Source organism: Corvus hawaiiensis, chromosome 18, assembly GCF_020740725.1.
Source record: "Corvus hawaiiensis isolate bCorHaw1 chromosome 18, bCorHaw1.pri.cur, whole genome shotgun sequence".
Lineage (NCBI taxonomy): Eukaryota > Metazoa > Chordata > Aves > Passeriformes > Corvidae > Corvus > Corvus hawaiiensis.
Genome location: NC_063230.1, coordinates 2,342,698 through 2,366,657, shown reverse-complemented (window position 1 = coordinate 2,366,657; position 23,960 = coordinate 2,342,698). Strand labels below are relative to the sequence as shown.

General features: G+C 54.3%; 1 protein-coding gene across 4 annotated transcripts in view; it reads right to left on the bottom strand.

Moving 5' to 3' along the window:
- OSBP2 (oxysterol binding protein 2) overlaps positions 1-22,610 on the bottom strand; it is a 98,401-nt gene extending 75,791 nt beyond the window's left edge. For 2 of the 4 annotated variants that reach the window (XM_048322593.1, XM_048322594.1), the window contains exons 1-2: positions 22,304-22,610; positions 14,708-14,785 (exon numbers count right to left, since the gene is read on the bottom strand). In XM_048322593.1, coding sequence (XP_048178550.1) covers positions 14,708-14,785; positions 22,304-22,569 — 344 coding nt within the window. In that variant the 5' untranslated portion in view covers positions 22,570-22,610. The remainder of the gene's footprint in view (positions 1-14,707; positions 14,786-22,303) is intronic. The other 2 variants (XM_048322595.1, XM_048322596.1) reach the window with 1 other exon arrangement.
- Positions 22,611-23,960: the final 1,350 nt, after the last annotated feature.

The following is a 23,960-nucleotide window of genomic DNA, read 5'->3' as shown; positions in this document are numbered from 1 at the left end:
AAAATTGAGGTAGAGCTGCTGGGTGGCTGAGGAGCAGAGCAAGCGCCTCCCAATTACAACATATCTGAGCTGGGTGTCAAGTACAGGGGCTCATTCCCTAAAAAATCTGCGTAAAACCTGCACAAATGCACACAGACCTCAAAAAGCTTTCCCTGCCAAAATCAGAATCACAGCAAAAGGCACAGTTCCCTTCCCCTCATTCCTCAATGTTGTTTCTGCAGTGCTCCCACTGACAAGACTCTCACCCCAAACACAAGGATACCCTAAAATCAGCCCATCCCGCTGCACACCTCCAGGATTGGCTTTTATACCACATTTCTGCCTCTCTCGTGTGCATGGTGCAGGTCTTCTGCCAGGAAACCTCAGCAGTGGCCAAGAGATAAACTAAGCCATAGTGCAGATATCAGCAGATACGGTTGGCAAAGAGACTTTGTGTTGGGGTTTTTATGGAGAGAAAAAAAAACCAACTAATTGTAGCAGGTTCAGTTCGTAAACCGGGCAGAAACACCAATTAAGTGTAGTGGTTTGGTTCAAAATACCCATTACTTACTTATTTTCCTTCTGTGAGATAAGAATTAGGAAAAAGCAAAGCAGGCACAAGACTTAAAAGAATAGAAAGAAGTTTATTAACAGACCTAAAAGAAAGGAAAAAAAGTCAGACCAAACCTTCAGAACACTTCTCCTCCCCCCCCTTTCTCCCTTCTCCCACTGACAACGTAAAAAGACAACCCCTGAGATTTTCAGTCAGTTTACCACCTCTATAATAACCTTGTTCAGTTCACTTAGGGAGAGGAGTCTCTTGCTCATGCTATGGAGACATCTCCACAAGAAGTTCTCTCGTGGCTTCAATGTCACAGCAAGACGGCTGCCCGGGCTGGTTCTCCGCTCGCACGTGAGAGTCCCTTCCCCCGACTTACGGCTTTCCCACAGCTGCTTTCGAGGGTCCAGTCTTGAGCTAATGGGGTACCATTGTAAGGATGAGCTGTTCAGAAGCAAAGGTTCTCTTCACCCATCTCTGGGAGCATCTTCATCTCCAGGAACAGAGGCCCTTCTCCCCTGGGAGCAAAAAGGGTCCTCATCACTTTTATCTCTCTCTGTTCAAGCTTATCATCAAATCACAGCTACTTCAACATTTGCTTGTTTCAGCACAGATACTTTTGCTCACAATTGCAGTTTGAACGCTCCACCCTCCATGCTTTCATGAAATTACAACGGGTACTCTGGTGTATCACAGTCCATCACCACCGGAGCTTTACAACAGAATTTCAGCTTTTAAGCTTGAAGCATCTCCTCTTTCTCCTCTCTCGGGGTTTCAGCTCTTCCTTCTTCACTGACTCTGGTGTCTTCATGGTGTTTTCTTCACGTTCTTCACCTTCCCTTCTCCTCTGACTCAGGAGAGGATTGATGTCTGCAGGCTTCATCTGTCTTGGAGAATCTTACAGCACTAAGAGAGTTCATCTCACCCAGGCCTTACAGCTGGAACTTGCCTTTTGCTGTTGGTCACCTAATTTCTGCCGGGTGGCGGCCGGAGCTTATTTCGGTGTAGCATTTTATTTCAGCAGCCGCACTGGGAGGGCCTGGCCGAGCCGCGGGGCTGCCTGCAGGGAGCAGGGCTGTGGGGGCTGCCTGCACGGAGCAGGGCTGCAGGGGGTGCCTGCACGGAGCAGGGCTGCAGGGGCTGCCTGCATGGAGCAGGGCTGTGGGGGCTGCCTGCAGGGAGCAGGGCTGCGGGGGCTGCCTGCACGGAGCAGGGCTGTGGGGGCTGCCTGCAGGGAGCAGGGCTGCGGGGGCTGCCTGCACGGAGCAGGGCTGTGGGGGCTGCCTGCATGGAGCAGGGCTGCGGGGGCTGCCTGCATGGAGCAGGGCTGTGGGGGCTGCCTGCATGGAGCAGGGCTGCGGGGGCTGCCTGCAGGGAGCAGGGCTGCGGGGGCTGCCTGCAGGGAGCAGGGCTGCAGGGGCTGCCTGCAGGGAGCAGGGCTGTGGGGGCTGCCTGCAGGGAGCAGGGCTGTGGGGGCTGGCCCGCAGGGAGCAGGGCTGCAGGGGCTGCCTGCATGGAGCAGGGCTGTGGGGGCCGCCTGCAGGGAGCAGGGCTGTGGGGGCCGCCTGCAGGGAGCAGGGCTGCGGGGGCTGCCTGCACGGAGCAGGGCTGTGGGGGCCGCCTGCAGGGAGCAGGGACGTGGGAGCTGCCTGCATGGAGCAGGGACGTGGGGGCTGCCTGCAGGGAGCAGGGACGTGGGGGCTGCCTGCAGGGAGCAGGGCTGTGGGGGCTGCCTGCACGGAGCAGGGCTGCGGGGGCTGCCTGCAGGGAGCAGGGCTGCGGGGGCTGCCTGCACGGAGCAGGGCTGCGGGGGGTGCCTGCAGGGAGCAGGGCTGCGGGGGGTGCCTGCAGGGAGCAGGGCTGCGGGGGCCGCCTGCAGGGAGCAGGGCTGTGGGGGCCGCCTGCAGGGAGCAGGGCTGTGGGGGCTGCCTGCAGGGAGCAGGGCTGCGGGGGCTGCCTGCACGGAGCAGGGCTGTGGGGGCTGCCTGCAGGGAGCAGGGCTGCGGGGGGTGCCTGCAGGGAGCAGGGCTGTGGGGGCTGCCTGCAGGGAGCAGGGCTGCGGGGGCTGCCTGCACGGAGCAGGGCTGTGGGGGCTGCCTGCAGGGAGCAGGGCTGCGGGGGGTGCCTGCAGGGAGCAGGGCTGCGGGGGCTGCCTGCAGGGAGCAGGGCTGCGGGGGCTGCCTGCAGGGAGCAGGGCTGCAGGGGGTGCCTGCACGGAGCAGGGCTGGGGGGGCTGCCTGCATGGAGCAGGGCTGCGGGGGCTGCCTGCAGGGAGCAGGGCTGCAGGGGCTGCCTGCAGGGAGCAGGGCTGCAGGGGCTGCCTGCAGGGAGCAGGGCTGCGGGGGCTGCCTGCACGGAGCAGGGCTGCAGGGGCTGCCTGCACGGAGCAGGGCTGCGGGGGCTCCAGGGTGGCTGTCTCCCGGCCGGCCCGGCCTGCACTGAGGGGCTGTGCCGGTGTCCAGCGAGCAGAAGCAGCTGAGATCTCAGCCAAGCCGCACCACAGCCGACCCGGCCAGGCTGCACCAAGCAGAGCCCAGCCCGGCCCTGCTGGGCCGCACCGCGGGCCCCCAGTTAGCTGTCCAAAAGCCGAAAGACAAAAGAGCTTTCCCGGCCTCTGGTCGTTCTTAAATGTGAACCACAGAGGCGTGTCAAGCTTCTTAAGTGGCTTTAAAAAGTTGCCAATATTCAAACTAGCCAGTTGATAGGTTCTGTCGGGTCTAGAGGAAGCTGTAAGCACCTCTTTGCAAAGAATCACTTCCGTGGCTGATGGAGCCCTCTTTAACTAAAAACCCAAACTATGCTAAACCATGACACTAATGTTAAAAAAATTACCAGCAAGCACTCCCACTCCTCCCACCACATCGTGCTATCTCCTCTGCACCTCTGGAGAGGCCGGGGTGGCCCTGGCTGATAAGGATATCGGCCCTGCAAACATGGGCATCCAAGCAGCTCCAGGAGGCACTGCTTTGGGGCTTCACCTGCTCCACCATCCCTCAGCTCTGCAGGGCACAGGCAGCTCCCTGAGCTGGTGTGACACGGAACGACCCCGGCCTCACTCCCACCCTGCAGCTCCCCAAAAAGGGCTTTCACTCCTCCCCTTCCTGCAAGAGCAGAATTAAAGGAACTCGGCGTGGGGAAAGTATCTCAGTACGTGACCAGAAGGAAATGCTCTAAGAGCGTGTCCTTGGTGGCAGCTGAGCCAGCACAGGGACACTGGTGTCCCTCACAGCCCAGAAACCAAACCACCAGCTCAGCAGCTTCAGCAGAGCCACTGCTGCGCTGGGTTCTGGGCACAGAGCTGGAAATGGCTGTGGGAGATGGATCCTGGGCACGGAGCTGGGAATGGCTGTGGGAGATGGATCCTGGGCACAGAGCTGGGAATGGCTGTGGGAGATGGATCCTGGGCATGGAGCTGGGAATGGCTGTGGGAGATGGATCCTGGGCACGGAGCTGGGAACGGCTGTGGGAGATGGATCCTGGGCACAGAGCCGGGAATGGCTGTGGGAGATGGATCCTGGGCATGGAGCTGGGAATGGCTGTGGGAGATGGATCCTGGGCATGGAGCTGGGAACGGCTGTGGGAGATGGATCCTGGGCACAGAGCTGGGAACGGCTGTGGGAGATGGGTGCTGGGCACGGAGCTGGGAATGGCTGTGGGAGATGGATCCTGGGCACAGAGCTGGGAATGGCTGTGGGAGATGGATCCTGGGCACGGAGCTGGGAATGGCTGTGGGAGATGGATCCTGGGCACGGAGCTGGGAACGGCTGTGGGAGATGGGTGCTGGGCACGGAGCTGGGAACGGCTGTGGGAGATGGGTGCTGGGCACAGAGCTGGGAATGGCTGTGGGAGCTGGATCCTGGGCACGGAGCTGGGAATGGCTGTGGGAGATGGATCCTGGGCACGGAGCTGGGAACGGCTGTGGGAGATGGATCCTGGGCATGGAGCTGGGAACGGCTGTGGGAGCTGGATCCTGGGCACGGAGCTGGGAATGGCTGTGGGAGCTGGATCCTGGGCACGGAGCTGGGAATGGCTGTGGGAGATGGATCCTGGGCACGGAGCTGGGAACGGCTGTGGGAGATGGGTGCTGGGCACGGAGCTGGGAATGGCTGTGGGAGCTGGATCCTGGGCACGGAGCTGGGAATGGCTGTGGGAGATGGATCCTGGGCACGGAGCTGGGAACGGCTGTGGGAGATGGGTGCTGGGCACAGAGCTGGGAATGGCTGTGGGAGATGGATCCTGGGCACAGAGCTGGGAATGGCTGTGGGAGATGGGTGCTGGGCACGGAGCTGGGAATGGCTGTGGGAGATGGATCCTGGGCACGGAGCTGGGAATGGCTGTGGGAGATGGGTGCTGGGCACGGAGCTGGGAACGGCTGTGGAGAGCTGGATCCTGGGCACGGAGCTGGGAATGGCTGTGGGAGATGGGTGCTGGGCACAGAGCTGGGAATGGCTGTGGGAGATGGATCCTGGGCACAGAGCTGGGAATGGCTGTGGGAGATGGATCCTGGGCACGGAGCTGGGAATGGCTGTGGGAGATGGATCCTGGGCACAGAGCTGGGAACGGCTGTGGGAGATGGGTGCTGGGCACGGAGCTGGGAACGGCTGTGGGAGATGGATCCTGGGCACGGAGCTGGGAACGGCAGTGGGAGCTGGATCCTGGGCACGGAGCTGGGAATGGCTGTGGGAGATGGATCCTGGGCACGGAGCTGGGAATGGCTGTGGGAGATGGGTGCTGGGCACGGAGCTGGGAACGGCTGTGGAGAGCTGGATCCTGGGCACGGAGCTGGGAATGGCTGTGGGAGATGGGTGCTGGGCACAGAGCTGGGAATGGCTGTGGGAGATGGATCCTGGGCACAGAGCTGGGAATGGCTGTGGGAGATGGATCCTGGGCACGGAGCTGGGAATGGCTGTGGGAGATGGATCCTGGGCATGGAGCTGGGAATGGCTGTGGGAGATGGATCCTGGGCACGGAGCTGGGAATGGCTGTGGGAGATGGATCCTGGGCACAGAGCTGGGAATGGCTGTGGGAGATGGATCCTGGGCACGGAGCTGGGAACGGCTGTGGGAGATGGATCCTGGGCACGGAGCTGGGAACGGCTGTGGGAGATGGATCCTGGGCACAGAGCTGGGAATGGCTGTGGGAGATGGATCCTGGGCACGGAGCTGGGAATGGCTGTGGGAGATGGATCCTGGGCACAGAGCTGGGAATGGCTGTGGGAGCTGGATCCTGGGCACGGAGCTGGGAATGGCTGTGGGAGATGGGTGCTGGGCACGGAGCTGGGAATGGCTGTGGGAGATGGATCCTGGGCACGGAGCTGGGAACGGCTGTGGGAGATGGATCCTGGGCACGGAGTTGGGAACGGCTGTGGGAGATGGATCCTGGGCACAGAGCTGGGAATGGCTGTGGGAGATGGATCCTGGGCACGGAGCTGGGAATGGCTGTGGGAGATGGATCCTGGGCACAGAGCTGGGAATGGCTGTGGGAGCTGGATCCTGGGCACGGAGCTGGGAATGGCTGTGGGAGATGGGTGCTGGGCACGGAGCTGGGAATGGCTGTGGGAGATGGATCCTGGGCACGGAGCTGGGAACGGCTGTGGGAGATGGGTGCTGGGCACGGAGCTGGGAACGGCTGTGGGAGATGGGTGCTGGGCACGGAGCTGGGAATGGCTGTGGGAGCTGGATCCTGGGCATGGAGCTGGGAATGGCTGTGGGGAGCCGGGCTCTGCGCATGGAGCTGGGAATAGCTGTGGGGAGCCGGGCTCTGCACATAGAGTTTCCAAAAATGCCAGAGGAAGCCCCCCAGTCACCCTAGTTTGTTGTTTTCTTTACTTTCCAAACTAAAATGCCAGAGATCCAGACATGGAAAATCCCACCAAGGTTTTGGGGCAAAAACTCACCAAGACTTTCAGCTGCTGCTGAGTTTATCACACCAGTGATATCACACCAGTCATGGAAGGTCTGGTCCAGATCCCATCACCTCCACAGCCATCAGGATAACCCAGGACCTGGGCCAGGCCTAACTCACGTGCTCGGTGGCTCATTTTTAAGCAAGAACGAACAAGGCATGACCACACACAAGGTTCATTTGACAAATGCTGTTTACTGCACAAGAAATAAATGCACTGCAGCAGATGAGAGCCTCAAGCAGTCATTTTTCTCATTACAGCGTCTGCTTTCAAGTTTTTACTGGTCCTTCAGCCCTTGGGAATTGTGTTAAATGATCAGCATAAAGATCAGCCACAGTCAACTCATGTTTATCTTTTCTCACCACCACATAAGGACATAATAGCACACAGGGCACAGAGAGTCAACATTAAAACTCAATTCTTATTCCTAAACCACCGATTCCCATCTCATTTACAATATTCAGACTGGTTAAAAAATCCTGGTTTTCCAGACTGCAGACTTTAGGGATGCATTTGCTTCAAGCACAAGACTTATCCCATCTTTCCGAGATTGAGGGTGGGTAGAACAGCTCACTTCCAAGAATTTTTCCATGCTGCAAGCATCTCTCTCTTCTGCAAGTTACTGTCAATGTTAATGTTTTCAGTACCCAATAAATTTCCCTCAGAGATAGCACATGAATTACAGTCCGTGACCTCAAACATCACTCTAAAGTCATCGCACTCCTGACTTCTTGCCAGCTTTCAAACAATGCTCAATTATAGCCCAGGATCTCTGTGTGGATGAGGCATTTCTCAGGGATAGATATCTAGATGCAGGAACTCTTTCTGGATGAAGTATTCCCTAAGGATAGATATCCGGATGCAAAGCCCACATGGTTGCATAAATATATTTTTTCCCTCTATTTTAAGGCACGAGAAGAAAGATAAAACTTCATATTTAAAATCTGAACTCTTGCTTCTCAGCCCTTGACTGTGAAATCCTCAGTTCAACAACCACTTTCCTACAGGTTTGCGTGGAGGCAGGTTCCAGGTGTGTGTCCAGTGCAGATGTGGACAGAGGTTCCTCCAGTTCCATCTTTTCCCTGAACAGGACACGCAGCTGCCTCTGCACAAGGCAAACAGCCAATGCCAGCCAAGAGCAGCAGCTTCTGCAGCCTCCTGAGACCATCCAGAACGTTATTCCGTGACAAATCCATGCTCAGCTCTACAATCAGCAAATCCTACTTCTGGGAGCAGTCACCCCCCCCCGGGGCAGTGGTCAGTGGAGGCAGCTGCCTGCTTCCAGAACAGATTCCAGTGGGCAGGAAATCGCTACTGGAGAGCAGAAGGAGGGAGCATGAACTTGAGTACTGCATACAGGGTGCCTCCCTGACCTCCACCACCCAGGAAACGATCAGATGGTCCTTGCAGGACACGCTCCTGAGGAGTGTGGAGGTCAGCAATCCTGGGAAGAGCAAGTTTTCCATAAGAATTGAGGAAATGGAGGGAAATGCAAGCAGCACAGCAAGTTCTGTCAGCAGCAGGTCCAAGGGGCAGTGTGGCACAGTGCAAGACCTTTCCCATCCCTTACACCACCACCCATAAAATAAAAAATGTTGGCAGCTGGCATTCCAGCTGCTGGAGATGCCAAGAGCTTTATTTAAAACAGAATTCAAGAGTTAACCACTTACTGGGCCACGACTGGGACTGAGGGAGCTCTTGGATCAAATCCTGCAGGTGCCCAAGTGATCTTGGCCAACATTGTGGGGACAGGCCTGGCACATCCCAGCTGCTTCACTGTGAGACTCAGTGTCCTTCTGCATTGAGCCTCAGTGCCAGCACAAGGGGGAACGGCTTCCCAGTGCCAGAGGGCAGGGCTGGATGGGATATTGGGAAGGAATTGTTCCCTGGGAGGGAGGCCCTGGCACAGGGTGCCCAGAGCAGCTGGGGCTGCCCCTGGATCCCTGGCAGTGTCCAAGGCCAGGCTGGACATTGGGGCTTGGAGCAGCCTGGGACAGTGGGAGGTGTCCCTGCCATGGCAGGGTTGGACAAGATGCTATTTCAATTCCCTTCCAATCAAAACCATTCCATAAATCTGTAATCCAAGACATGCTCTGGGATCAGGGTTCAGGGCTGCACATTTTCTGCAAAAACCCTACGGATATTGACTGTGGGTTACCAGGAACAGCCAAGAGAGAAGGGAAAGTCATTGACCTTCACAAGGGACGGCTCTCACGCATAGACAAGGATGAGTTGCAGCTTTCAGCCAATTTCCCAATGCTCAGACCAGACTCTCAGTGTTATTTCAGTGCACTGTGTTGCAAGACAACTTGCATGGTGCAATAAATGCTCAGAGGTTTTAATGCAGAAATATTTGAGTTGTTTCAGCACAATCTGAGTCCTGCCCTTCACTCCCACCCCCTTCGTGCTCCCCTGGCTGCAGCCAAGCCTGGCCATAATCCCCCTGCACAGGACACCTTCACAGCTCCCAGGAACACGCAGCTGCCATCCCACCCCTTTCCTCCACGCAGGAAAGGTTCACATCCACAAAAGCAGCATCAGCACTTTATCCAAAGTCACTCCTTCCCATTCCAGCAGCCACTCTGGGAAGTCAAAGGGCTTCCAAAGCAGCCTGCTGGATGCACAAAGGCAAATAAGCAATTGACAGAATCATGGAATGGTTTGGGTGGGAAGGGATCTTAAAAGCCCATCCAGTGCCACCCCTGCCATGGGCAGGGTCACCTCCCACTGTCCCAGGCTGCTCCAAGCCCCAATGTCCAATCTGGCCTTGGGCACTGCCAGGGATCCAGGGGCAGCCACAGCTGCTCTGGGCACCCTGTGCCAGGGCCTGCCCACCCTCACAGGGAACCATTTCCTTTTAATATCCAATCTAAATCAACTCTCTTCCAGCTTTAAGCCATTCCCTCATGTCCTGTCACTCCAGGCCCTTGCACTCCCTCTCCAGCTCTCCTGGAGACCCTTTAGCTGTTGTTTTTTCATGAGAAAATCCCCAATTTTACACGTTGCTTGGCCAGACAACTCCACAACCCCCTCAGCTGCTCAGGCTCCTGGGAAGCAGCAGCATTGTGCCAGGAGGTCCCAAAATACCTTCATAGAGGACATTAAAACCCTCCGACCCCCAGAGCTCGTGTCCAGTAGCTCCCAGTTCCCGTCACAGGGACAGTGCTGGGAATGGTTTAATTTTAGCCCTCAGCAGCTTTCATTTCCGTAGGAGCCGCATCCAACACTCCCTTCCACAGAACACCTCTTCCCCTGCCTCTCCAACAACTGCAAAACCAGACTGTTGGGACAGAATGGAGGGTTCTGGCTGCTCATCAGGATAAATCCCACCCGAGGAAGGAAGCAGAGAGGTACCACACACAGGCTGGGTGCTTTGCCAGTGCAGGAAAACAGGGAAACCAGGAGAAGCAGAGAGATTTACCACACATCCCAGCAGGATCCGTGCAGTGATCCACGCTCCCAGTGAGGTGTGAGACAACAAACAAACACCAGAAGTGCAGCCAGCACCACAAGGAACCCAGCTCTCCAGAGCTTTTCCAAAGCTTTTCATCTTCTCCAGCCAACAGCAGGGAGATGAATGCTGCTCTCCAGTTTTAAACTCTCATGTGGTGAAGAGCACCTGTTTATACAAATATTTAAACAGATACAAGGCCAAGTTTGGCCTAGAAGCCACTCTCTGCATTCATGTGCTCCTTGAATGACTCCAAGAAGTGACTCATGGCCCCTCTCTCCAGCAGAAGGACCCTCAGCCCTGGGGGTCTCACCCTGGCAGGTTCAGCAGCTGGAAGGATTCCACCAAAGGAGCCCAAAGCATGCAAGGGAGGACACGGGAAGTGTCCCAAGAGAGAAGGAAGAGCTCAGCTGGTTTCTAGAGCACGATTTCATGAAGGGGACAAATAAAGCTGTGACCATCCTCCTCCTTTCTTCCCAAGATCCACCAAACTGCTTGAAAACTCATTTTTCTTACCTTCTCTACCTATTTTTATTTCTTTAGTCTTCTGCAGGAAGAAAAGCATGTTTAAACTTTCATTTTTGTATCTATTTTTATGTTATCAGAGATTTTTAAAAATGCTGTAAGAGGAGACAGAAGCCAGGCTGTAGGGAATCCTCCCATATGAACATACTCCAGGAGCTGGACTTAGATGATCCTTGTGGGTCCCTCCCAACTCAGGACATTCCAGGATTCCACGATATGAAGGAGCACAGAGCAGGGAAAAGCAGCACGATGCCCTTTTCCCAAGCGAGGGAGCGGGATCATATCGCATCCAGGCTCACTTAAGCTAAGCTGTTCCGACTCCAACACTTGCACACGGGAGCAGATTCTTTTTATAGAGACCTGGCACGGCACAAACGCTTCTCATGAGGTTGTGTTTAAGGGATAAAGGTGCAGCAGCAGGATGTGCCCCCACAAACTGCCACCACAGGACTGCACTGATCCCACACAGGGATTTTAAGCACCTCTGCTGGGTTTACATCAAACCAGCAGTTCCATAAATAAACCGATCTGTAAATTAAGACAAGACTAAACCTAATGGTATAATGGTCTATTATATGGTATAATGGCAATGGTATATTCTGAATTTGGAAATTAAAACTGCACCTTATGCTGCCAGTGGTGTTTATGTACATGCTCCATGGGACAAAGAGCTCACTATATTTAACTTATTTCCTTTACAAAGCCAGTGGAAAACAGCATAAATATTTGAAGGATGATGTCTGGAATGTCAAACAAAACTCTAATTCCCTCTGTGCCTCACTTCAGGGCAATGCCAGACTTAATATTGGTGTTTTAGCTACTTTACAAATTATTCCTTCCTTAAACTACAGAAATTGTAAATCTTCATGGAAACATTTTGGACCAAGTTGCCAACATTAAAACCTCACTACATTAAGGCTGAAAGAATTAGGATTGTTCAGCTTGGAGAGGAGAAGGCTCCTGGAAGACCTCAGAGCCCCATGGATCTCCAGACCCCTGTCCCAGTGCCTAAAGGGGCTCCAGGAGAGCTGGAGAGGGACTGGGGACAAGGCATGGAGGGACAGGACACAGGGAATGGCTTCCCAGTGCCAGAGGGCAGAGCTAGATGGGATACTGGGAAGGAATTGTTCCCTGGGAGGGTGGGCAGGCCCTGGCACAGGGTGCCCAGAGCAGCTGTGGCTGCCCCTGGATCCCTGGAATTGTCCAAGGCCAGGCTGAACATTGGGGCTTGGAGCAGCCTGGGACAGTGGAAGATGTCCCTGCCCATGGCAGGGGTGGCACTGGATGGGCTTTAAGGTCCCTTCCCACCCAGGCCATTCCATGATTCTATGATTATGTTCCCCCCCAGCCTGACCGTGTGACACCCCCAGGCCCAGCACAGCAGCCTTGTGACAGAGGGAAGCTCCTCACCACGATCCCACTGCTTCCTACAAATGCATCACTGCCTCCCCGCAGCATCCACAGGGATTCCTCCCTAAATCTCTCCATCTCCACTGCTGGCAGAACATGACTCTCACAACCATTAAGCCTGTTCAGGTGTTGTGCACTTGGAAATCAATTGTACAAATCCTGATGGGATCAATCCCATTCTCATGGCATGTGCTTTGTGCTTAAATTAACCTGCAACATTCCAAAAACAGGGAATATCAGCTATGGGCAGACAGAGGTTTCATTCCTGCACTGCAAAGGCACCTTAGGGCTGCAGTTGTGCAGCAGAACTCAATCCAATCCAGTAATTATAGACCTTATTCGTGCTGGGATACAGAGCTGCAGCCTCTGAGGGTACTTAAAAGTGATAATTCCAGGCTGGATGTGTGCAGCTGTAAGGAGGGAAAAATGGGCTTGTTACAGAGCAACAAAGCACAAATTTCTAGACCTCTACAAGTCAACTTTCAAATTTAAGTTTCCATGGAGCTTGCATCCATAGGTTTTTCCACTTTGAAGCAGAAGCCTTTACTGCTTTCCTTGTGGTGAAAAGGAAGGGGACAGAGAGGGAGAGGCAGATGCCTCACCCAGCGCATACTCTCTGTTGACCCACAAAAGAAATGCAGGTTCCTGCGAAAACAGTTCCAGGGCAGCACCCAGCTGGGACATCCCAGAGCCTGCACAGGCAAAAGAATACGAAAATTCCTGTCCATCAGCTCCTAAGCCAATCCCACTGCTAAAAGGATCAGAAATACCACTGGGTCTTTGCCTCCCCAAGTATTCCAGCAAAACACTGTACTTACAATAAGCTTTAACAGATAAAAGCCTGATAGAGGAGTAAAGCACAGCTTAATCCCATGAATTTGGCTTGCCAGTCCTCAGGCCGTCCCAGTGTCAGGCAGTTCCTCCCTCAATTCAGAGTGCAATGGAAATGGAGGATGGTCTGTGAAACAGCCTGAAGGGTTCAGACACAGGAATCACCAGGGCTCCCCTGGCACTGACAGGACAAGCCATTGCCAGGACATGGCTTTTCCTCACCCCCATCAGCATCCAGAGAGCTGAAGGCAAACTTACTAAAAGTGTCAAAAACCAAATAAACAAAGAATGGTCCATGAAATGTGTCTGGAAGGCACCTCAGGAGGCCTCAGGTCCAGCCTCCTGCTCTGAGCATCTGCATCCAGATCAGGTTGCTCAGGACCCTGCCTGTCCACAGCTGGAATAGTCATGAGATCCCTGCACCTCTCCAGAGCCCTATCCCAGCATTCAGTCCTCACTCCCAAGCCAGCACATTTCCATGTGTCTGTGCAGGATTTCCCATGTGCTCTATGATATTAAGGACCTGGGTTATCCTGTCTCCTCCTCTGTTCCAGCCTCATCCTGGGGGGCCCCAAACCAGACCCACAGCCCAGACAGGGCACCCCAACGCTGAGCACAGGGGACAGTCCCTTCTCTTAACACTTCTGCTAATGCAGCCAAAGCCACCACTGACCTCTGGTGACTCCTGGTCACCTTCTTGTCCCCAAGGGCTCTTCTGCAAAGCTGCTTCCAGCAGCAACCCCAGGGTAGGGCTGGTGTTTGCCCCTGCTGAACATCACGGGCTGCCCATCACTGTGTTGCTCCAGCCCGTCATGGTCCCTCTGAAATCCAGACCTGTGACCTCTCTGCTCCACTTGGTATCACCCACAGCCCGGCTGTGAGGGTGCTCACCCGTTAATAACCACATTACACAGCAAATACTGTGACTAATGAACTGTGATCTTATCACAGCTACCAAAAACCAATCAAATTATATGTACTCCTAACCAATTCCTGAGAGGATATAGCTAACTGGAGCACCACCCCAGCTTCCAAAGGGGGTCCTGCATGTTGTGTACAATTCCAAGTGGGAGCTGATAGTGCACCATGTGTGCCAAATGTAAATTATGCAGTTTTAAGATGATTGTCACCTTTGTACCATCACAAAACGGCTTTTAGTTTGAGCACTCTCTTCCTCCTGCTTATAAAAACTCCATCCCAGCAGAGATGCAAAGCCAGGGAGCCCATAGCAGCCTCTCCCCAGCACAGACCACAGAGACGCAGCTGACAAGGAACGGAAAACTCTGCTGGGATAAAATAAAGCCATGGAATAGTTCCACCTGACCACACACTATAAACCTGCAGTGCCTTTTGCTCCACAAGCCCTGCTGGGAAACATCACAGTGGCAATTTGGGAATAACAAACAGCAGATAAACAGCATCCAGCATCAGTCACAGGAACGTGCGTGCTTGGAAACAGCAAGGATGGAAGGTCTCAGTCTTCCAAGAACAAAGGATGGGGCTGCTGGAGAACACATCCCTGACACCAAGCATCACCCAAGCACTCCCAGATAGAGCCCTCCAAAAAGGGCTTCAAACCAAAGGCTGAAACAACACAGAATCACAGAATCTCCTGAGCAGGAAGAGACCCACAGGGACCATCCAGCCCAGCTCCTGGCCCTGCCCAGACACCCCAACAACCCCAGCCTGGGCATCCCTGGCAGCGCTGCCCAAACGCTCCTGGAGCTCTGGCAGCCTCGGGGCCGTGCCCATTCCCTGGGGAGCCTGGGCAGTGCCCAGCACCCTCTGGGGGAAGAACCTTTTCCTGAGATCCAACCTAAACCTCCCCTGACACAACTTCATTGACTCCTCACGAGCTGTGGGTACAGCTGCTGTCCCCACCTGCTGCACAGCATCTCCCCATCTTGAAGACAAAAATCTGCTTCTTTAATCTTGTGGTCTCCACTCCTGCACAGCCCTGGAAAGGAGGGGCATGTCTGTGTCCCACTGCCATGAGCACATCCCAGTCACCCATGTCCATGCTCCAGCCAAATCCACCCAAACTCACCCCATCTTCCGAACCAGGACCGGTGTATTTTTCACACGCTTCCAAGAAGAGCCACCGCTCCTGACAGTTGCAGAAGACCTGAAAAAAAAAGTTTGTGGAACCACCCCTGTGCATTTCACAGGAAAAGAGAAACTTCAAAAATCGTGAAGATTTCCAGAGCTGGGGAATTAGTTGCCATGGATATTTGCTGCTGTGACAAATACTCTAATTCTGTGCTGGGCTGAGTGACAGGCACAAAGCACCAAGTCAGCTGGGAAGAGCAACACGGCGCGGCTGGAACACAGCACGCACAGCCCCATGTCTCTGGGAGCATCCCTGGGGGAACAAAGCCATGGACCTGAACGCATCACCAGCACCAGGAGGCCAAGTGACTCCCCAAAGGAGCTTTGCTCCCTTCCAGGCTACCAGTACCAGCCTCTGCTGTCACATCTGAGGCTGTACCACGGGAAGGAGAGGTCACTGTCCTCTGAGAGCCCACCCAGCCACAGAGCTCGGGTGTCTGTGCCAATCAGCCAGCCTGAAGTGAGAGGATCTTGCTCACACCAGCAATACACAACCAGCAGGCTCCAAGGACAACATATTCCTGCTCTGTTTCTTATAAAGTTCCTCGAAAAAACCTGCTTTAGCTATTAATAACAGATTAAGAATCACTGCTTTGTGTTAAAGAACGAAAAGAGAAAGGCACTGACTCCCACTTCACCATATTTACCCCCACATGCATTGCAGAAGCTGCTTTAAACAGCCACGCGTGCCCAGACAGTGCTCTCATCCAGAAAGATTTGGAGAATTAAGACTATTTTTAGGGAGTGAAGCACCTCCCCCTGAGTCACTGCAGGGACATACATGTATCCGGTCGTGATTCAAAGCAGAAATAGCCTTGAAGAGTTAGATAAAAATAAAAAAAAGCCAGGAAAGTGCATACTAACACAGTTTGGTGTGAAAAGAAGGGCAGGGAAAACACAGGTGACAAAGGGTTTGGCTACAGTCAACAGTGCTGACACAGCAACAGCTCCATCAGCGCCCGTGTCACGATGTGACCTGTGAGCAGCTCCAACCCCACAGCGATGTCTCACAGCGAGGGGCAGCATCACCTGCAGACAGCACAGGCCAGGTACAAAACAGCCCTGCCAGGAGCCCTGGCTTGCAGAGGGGGAAGCAAATCCCAAGTGCCTGGAAGAGGACCAAAGAGGAGATCTGTTCCCATTTGTTCTGCTTTCATCACAGAGCTCCACTGGCACGCAGTCCCACGCTTCCCATCTGCATGTTTAATTCCAGCGTTGATCCGTTCGCAGCCCAAGGCTCAGCACTGGCCCTGCACACACGGCTGTGAGTCAGCAGCCACTGCCCCAGCACCACACACACATCCAGCTCTGTTTTCCTCCAGCTTCAGCTCTGCCTGCCCAGCCCGCAGCCGGCAGACAGGGGAATATTATGTCATTAATTATTAAACAAGCTTTTTGATCGAAACCAAACAAAGGCTGATGTAAAGTGTAGAAAGATCCCTGCCACAGTGCTGTAGGAACTGCTACAATAATTGAACGGTATAATGAGGACCTGAAGGGATATTTAACACCTCCAATTAGTTCAGGTTTGGAAGCACTATCTTATTTAGGGATAAATCTCCAGGATGCTGCCTGCCCTCCTGACAGCAGGCTAGGACAACTCACATTGCAGGGTGACAACCTGAGCTGTTGGCCATCAGCTGAACAGACCTACAGGGAGCAGAGGGCTCTGATATCACTGATAACATTTCAGGTACCTGAAGTTACCGGGCTGAGTTACCCAGCTACAACAATTGATACACTAGCACGAAATACAGAGAAGCTCAATAGTCTGACCTGCTGCACCATAACTCAACCTACAGATAATGAATGTCATCATCCTTCAGAGCTGAGTTCAGAGCACACTGCACTGATTGCAAACTCCTTTTCAGGGGAAAATGAGGCAGGATACAAGACATACTGCATGGAAAAGCACAGCAGGTTCCTCACAATACTCCTGACAAGAGGGATCAGCTTCTTCCCTGGTGACTCACTGTGGGTACAGAGGATGACAGGATACACAAGCACCAACTTAAACCTGTAATTGGAGCAAGCCAAGTCGGAGCTGAATACGTATTTCCCCGGAAAAAGACAGGCAGGGGAGCTGCCAGTCACCTCAGGAGGCAAAGGACAGCCATCCTGCTCCTGGAACACGACAGCAGACGGACCAAGGGTTGGTGAGGGTCTTCCAGGAGTGAGCACAGCCGTCGATGTCCTGGAGCAGGAGCCAGTCCACACCAACCTCTGCTGAAAAAGGCAGAGCTGAGGCAGCTCCAGCACCGTGTGGGAGAGACACAGGACCGGACACGACTCCCTGCCCTTGCCCAGGACAGCAAAGCAGAACACCAGTGTATGCCCCAGCAACAGAAGCTGCACCAGGGGTCACCAGAAAGGGGTGACAGGCACCTCACTCAGGTAAGGACCCAGGCAGATGGGCCCAGAAACACTCTGCAAACTGCTCCAAGAGTGAAAACTGCAGTGTAAGCCAAGCTACCTGAGGGATCCCCACGAGACCAACCTCGAGACAGCAGCACAGGCTGCTGTGCTTCCACATGGATCCAGAGTGCTTTGCCCCATCAAAGTTTAGTTCTGCACAAGACAAACCAGTCATTCCTTCTACAATTCCATCAGATGAAGTATTTGGCCAGTATAGAATCATGGAATGGTTTGGGTGGGAAGGGATCTTAAAGGTTCCACCTTCTGCCATGGACAGGGAGACCTTCCACTAGACCAGGCTGCTCCAAGCCCCGTCCAACCTGGCCTGGAACACTTGCAGGGATGGGGTGAAGGATTACATCAACCACATATAGCCAAATGAAGATGACAGGGATAGAAATAAAGCAGAAAGATGGTTTGTGGCTCTTGTTGCACTTTGCAATCAGCAAACAGAACCAGGCAACAGCTGTAAAACCCCTGACCCAGCACCAATAACCAAGCCACGATGCAGACATCCTTAAGGACAAGATCCCTGTCTCACACCCTCCTGCAGAGTCAGCAGCAGTTGCTGTTTGGAGTCAAGAGAGCCTGATCTCCTCCACAGCACTAAACTGGGAGCAGAGCAATCCAGCCTGGAACCAGCAGCCCAAAGAGCATCACTCACTCAGCCCCACGGCACCCCTCGAGTGTCACGTGGACGTGCAGTGTCCCCACAGAGCTGTGCCAGCATCGTGTCCCCAGGGACAAAGCACAGCAAGGAGCTGCCTCCAGAATGGGCAAATAACAAGGAGCAACAGCAAAGCACCATATGGATCCAGAGAGTGCCGTGGGAAAACAAGCTGACTGGGAACACCAATTACTCATCACTGTTTAAAAACAAGTAGCTCAAAGTCACCAGGAGCTGCAGAGCTGCCCTGGAAACCTGCGCGCTCCAGCACCCAAAGAGTGACAAACAAACACTTCAGGACTCGTCTGCAGAGGGACAAGGTGTCACAAAAATCATTCCAGGAGAGCGTATTGCCTCATTCTATTACGTACAAGCTAAACATAAGGAAAAGTTTTCCCCTCCAAGGGTAATCCAACACTGGAAGAGGGGCCTGGAGAGGCTCTGCAATCTCACACCTTGGAGATTTCAGGGGCTGGAGCACAAGTATGATGAGGAGCAGCTGAGGGAGCTGGAGGGGCTCAACAGGGACCTTCTGGCTCTGCACAGCTCTCTGACAGGAGGGTGTAACCAGAGAGGGTCAAGCTCTGCTCCCAGGGAACAGGGGATAGAAGGAGAGGGAACGGCCTCAAGTTGTGTCAGGGAAGGTTCAGGTTGGCTACTGGGAAAATTTCTTCATGGAAAAGGGTGGTCAGGCACTGGCACAGCTGCCCAGGGCAATGGTGGAGTTGCCATCCCTGAAGGCATTTAAAAGCCACATGGATGTGGCACTGGGGACATGAATTAGTGGTGGCCTTGGCAGTGCTGGGGGAACACTTGGATCAGAGGCTCCCAGAGGTCTCCCCTGGGCTCCCTCAATCCCCCCACATCTCAGTCATCAGCAGTGGTTTTCAAGCTCCTTCCTGAACTCCCCACCTCAGCTTTCAGTGGAGTCTCAGCACAAGAAACAAGAAAAACCTCTCTGGGTTGTGCTCAAGCCCTTACGATGCCAACCAAGAGTTAACTGCTGGATAAACAGAGCTGGTGAAGAGCTGCTCTGGGAAACACGGCTTCTCCAGGGAAATGAGCTGCAGGATGACCCAGACAAGACAGCTAAAGTGCCCCAGGCATCCGTCACTGCTCTAGGAGGGAAGTTAATGCTGCTTGATAGAGAATCGTTTCCCTTCCCAACAATGACCACACCACACACAGCACGACACGGTTTTCCCCTCTCCATTTGTCACTGCTTTCATTATTACACCCCGTGCCCACACAAAGCGCTGCTGAAGGCTCTCCAGGCCCCCAATTCACCTGTACCCAGCTTCAGCCCATCCCACAGAGGAGCCAACACATCCCAGAGCTCCTGGAAAGGTCAAGGAGCTGCTGGGAGAACAAAACACTCTCAAAGCATCCATGGTCACATGAGCCAACACCGATCTTCGATGAATTAATACTCACCTGAAGATCCTCTCTAATCTCCTTGAAAACACTTATCTGTTCAAGGTGATTAAATTCTCCCGTACAGAGCCGCTAATTATAGATAATGATACATCTGAGTGGCAGCCTGCCAGAGGAGTTCAGAGAGAGAGTTTGGACCATTAGCAAGTCAAGCAGACTAGTCCTGCATCCCCAAACTGCCTTCCCATGCCAGCATCACTGAATCAGCCAAAAAACTTGGTCAAAAACAACCTAAGAGGAACAATCAAGGGCAAGTAAAACAGTTCAACCGTATTGCTGTGGATTTAGGAGCTTCCTAAACCCACACACCTCACTCCACAGGAGGGTAGTGCACAGGAACTCCTCAAGAATTCCTCAGCAGTTGTTATTTTTCACAGGTTCAGAGCAGGGAATACAAAGCAAAGGCACATGAAGTTTCCCTGGCAGCAAGACCTGATGTCTTCATCGATGCAGCAAAGCTCCAGGAGGCTTTAAATGCTCCATTTGGGAGAACCGCTCTAATTAGAAGCTTTAATTCAGCAAACTGTCCCCGTGAAACCAACTGGGCAGCAAACAGGCGTTGCACTTGGCTGCTGGAGCAAACCCCTCAGAACAGCTCCAAAGGATGGCACAGCACCCACCCACACACCAGCACAACCGGGGACACCAAGGGGACACCCGGGATTTCAGGAGCTCAACTCTGCAAACCAAAATCCTCCCAGGCAACGTGACAGGCTGGGGTTTAAAGCTAAAGAGTGAGCGGCAGGAAATCCAAATGGAACAAAAAGCTTCAACCTGGAACGAAATCAATCCACGCAAGGAGGCGGCTTGGGCATCACGGGGCAGCTTTCCCAGTTTAGATGATTTTAGCAGACAAGCAAAATGAAGTTTCTACAAAGCTACTCCCGAGCAGCCACAGCTAAATCAGGTGAGCTGTAGAGTTACAAAGGTGACAACACAAGGAGAACACAGCAGTTTCCCTGCAAGGGCAGGAAAGGAGACTTCTGGCACAGACCTTCTGAGCTGGGAAGAGCACAAAGAGCCAGCAGAAAGCAAGACCCGTGACTCTCAGAATGCCAGAGACCTCTATAGAATATAGACAGATAGACAAATATAGATATATGCTCTTTATCAGTGAACAGGCAGCAGCCCAACACCTGCCTGGCTCCTGTCATGGAGCTAGAATTGATATCAGAACAGAAATCCCAGTTTTTACCCCAGACTGTCTCCCAGATGAGCAATTCAAGCTGACACAGCCATTATTTCAGAGCGCTGGTTTTGAAGAGTATCATGGAGGTTTTTCTCCACTTAAGAAAGACTTCACCACGTGTTCTGCACTGTATTTTTGTACTCCTGACTCACAACCAAATTAACTCAGTTGTCATCAAGCCCAGCGATGAAAAGAAGCACAAAACCCTCCAGCATCCCTTTTCCCAAGCAGTTGCTGAACGTCTGCCCTGCCTGAAAGCTCCACAAAGTTTCAACTCCTTCACGTGCTGCTCAGAATAATTTCCTTGGGTGTTTATGTTTGTTGTTTCAGCCTAAAACAGATCAAATGGTCTTAAAATAAACCTGGTTGTTCCCATCTAAAATAATTGTTGAAGAAAACCATTTGTTTGCTCGTGACAGACTTGGCATCAACACATAAAAGTAATATTCTGACATGGTTACAAGTGGGGTGTTAAACTCCAACAGCCTTTTTGAGCAGAGTTAAAGCATTCCAGAAAGGATTACAGTAAATTAGCTGAATTACTGAGAGGCAACTACATTTTTGGGGGGAGGGGAGGTTATCTGGCTTAAGTTCTTTGAGGGTTTTCAACAACTTCAAGTAGATAAACACATCATTTACCTTCTGCACTGTTACCTGCTGTGGTTCAACCCCAGAACCCAGGTTCCTGGTCTCTCTTAGAGCTGGAAGAGCTTATATTCACACCTGACATGGAGCTGGAGCTCTGGGATCTGCTTCAGGCTACGTGTCAGCAGCTGGAGCTGAGAGGAAATCAGCTGATGAACTTTATGTCGGGAGGAAAACAGCTTTGGCATAACCTTTACAGAGAATTCCTGTCTCAGGGGGTTTGGCCCTTTAAAGACTTATTATTTTATGGAGCTCAACCATCTCTAATATCCAAGATTGTTTCCTTGTCCTGAAGTACAAGGAACAAGTACAAGGAGCAGACAGCATCTGCTCCACAACACGGAGGGTGACAGAGCATTTGTGTTCCGAGTGACAAGAATAAACATGATCCAAATCACAGAATCCCTGAATGGTTTGGGTGGGAAGGGACCTTAAAGCTCCTTTCATTCCACCTCCCTGCCATGCACAGGGACACCCTTCTAGAGCATTAAAACACCAACATCCACGTTTGTATTTTCACCACTCAAGTGAGACAAGCAGCACAAGAGAACCTACAAAGCTGACACTGCTTTGGATTCAGCCTCGCAGCCTCGGGGTGTCTGACACGCTCCTCGCTGAGCCCACAGCCCGTCTGCACAAACCCACCGCGTCAGACAGCGCAGGGAGCCAGGCACAGCTCGGAATCACTGCTGGAGCTTCCTTCGTCCCCCAGAAACGCAGCCCCCAGCCTGGGCTGACTTCCCAAGCCCAACATTCCCAGCACATCCCAGGCCATCCTTCCACCGCCACCGCAGCGCTCGCAGCCACTGGCACTGCTGGGGGAAGGATTCCCAGGCTCTGGCAGGGAAACAGCAGGAGCAGGTTACACAGCTAAGGGAGGAGGGTTCGGCTTGTTTGGCTGAGGGTTGCGATTTGGGCAGTTGTAGCAGCCGCAGCTGCTGCAGCAGGAGGGGAGGGATGGAGAGACACAGGGATGGGAGATCCAGGGCGCTCGATCCCGGGGCCCCGCTGCCCCGCACCGGACCCCGCCGCGGCTCTGCAGGATCAAAACCCGAGTCTGGCTTTAAAAGCGGAAAAAAAGCCCAAACTAAGCAATACGAGGCGATTTTCGATGTGCAGCAGCGCTGCCCCCGCAGTCCGGCCCCCCTCCCGGCGGCCCCTGCCCGGCCCGCCGGCCCCGGTACCTGTAGTAGCTGAGCAGCCCATTGCTGAGCACGAACCAGCGGCGCTGGTAGCCCTTCAGGTAGTTGGTCCACTTGAAGAGCCACCCCTTGTAGGTGTCGGAGCCCGGGGGAGCGGCGGGCGGCCCCCCCGCCGGGCCCCCGCCGCCGCGGCCGCCCGGCTCGCCGCTCATGGCCGGCAGCTCGTGGCAGGCCAGGCAGGGGACGGCGCTGAGGAGCGAGACCAGCCCGCGGGTGCCGCCGCCGCAGAGCGCGGCCGCCTTCCCCATAGACCCCGCGGGGCCCGGCCGAGGCTCCGCCGCTCCCGGGGCGGCCCCGGCCCGTCCGCACCGACCGGGGGCGGCGCCGCCGCCACGTGACCGCCACGGCGAGAGGAGGGGGGGTGAGGGCGGGGGCGGCGCGCGCTGTTCCCGCCCCGCCGCCGGGGGGCGCGCGCCGCCCCCGCCCTCCGCCTCCCCTCACCCCTCCCCCGCCATTTTGACCCCCCGCCGCCATTTCGTGCAGGGGGGCTGAGGAGGTGGGGGGGAGGGGGAGGATTGAAAATTATTCCATATAAATCTTCCCGTAAAAAATCCTCGTGGGTGCTGCCTGCCCTGCTTGGAAGTAAAGCCCCATCCTACTGTCCTGCTCACCTGCTCCCTCCACCTGCACACGGGCCTGGATTTGTGCCTGATGTGGACCCTGTCCACAGGGCACTGTGGAGGCCTGTGGGCCTGTGGCAGGTGCTGCCCGGCCAGATGTCCCCGTATCTGCTGAGGGTTCTTCCCTTTCCTTGTTCCCCTTTCTCTTCACAGGCATTTTTTCCCTTCCCCATTCCCTCTTCCCTTTTCCCTCTGCCCTTCCTTCTTCCCCCTTTATCCTCTCCCCTTCATTCCCACCCCCCCCCCCCATCATAGATCATGTCTCACTCATCTGCCTGATCCGCTCTGATTCCCCTGATCCCATTATCCTTATCCATCACCTTCACACACTGTCCCAGCCAGGGGCTCAGGGGGCTCCCCCAGCCCTGGGAATTCTCCAGAGAGGGCACTGCACTCCAAGCCTCAGGATCCGGGCTAGGCAGCTCCGAGAGTGAAGGATACCCCATGCGCTGCTCTGGGCTGAGCTCCTGCCCCTCTGGAGCTGGGTGAGCCATTCCTCCCTGGAGAGTCCTTCAGCCAGGAGCACTAGGGACACTGAGGCAGCCTATGGGGCCAGTCCTGCATGGGGTCTGCAACAGCCTGAGAGTGCTTTGGACTCCAAAGACTGTTTTTCAGAGAGCCCATCCCAGTTCTACCTGCTGCCATGGGCAGGGACATCTTCCACTATCCCAGGGTGCTCCAAGCCCCATCCAACATGGCCTGGAACCCTTCCAGGGATCCAGGGGCAGCCACAGCTTCTCTGGGCACCCTGTGCCAGGGCCTCTCCACCCTCACAGGGGGAACAATTTCTTCCCACTATCCCATCCATCCCTGCCCTCTGGCAGTGGGAAGCCATTCCCCCTGTGTCCTGTCTTTCCAGGCCCTTGTCCCAAGTCCCTCTCCCACTCTCCTGGAGCCCCTTTAGGCACTGTAAGGGGCTTTAAGATCTCCCTGGAGGCTGTTGGTGTTTGGAAACTGAAGTCTACCTGGACAGGAAATGTCCTTCTTGATGTAACTACACCCCAAACTATCCACATGGG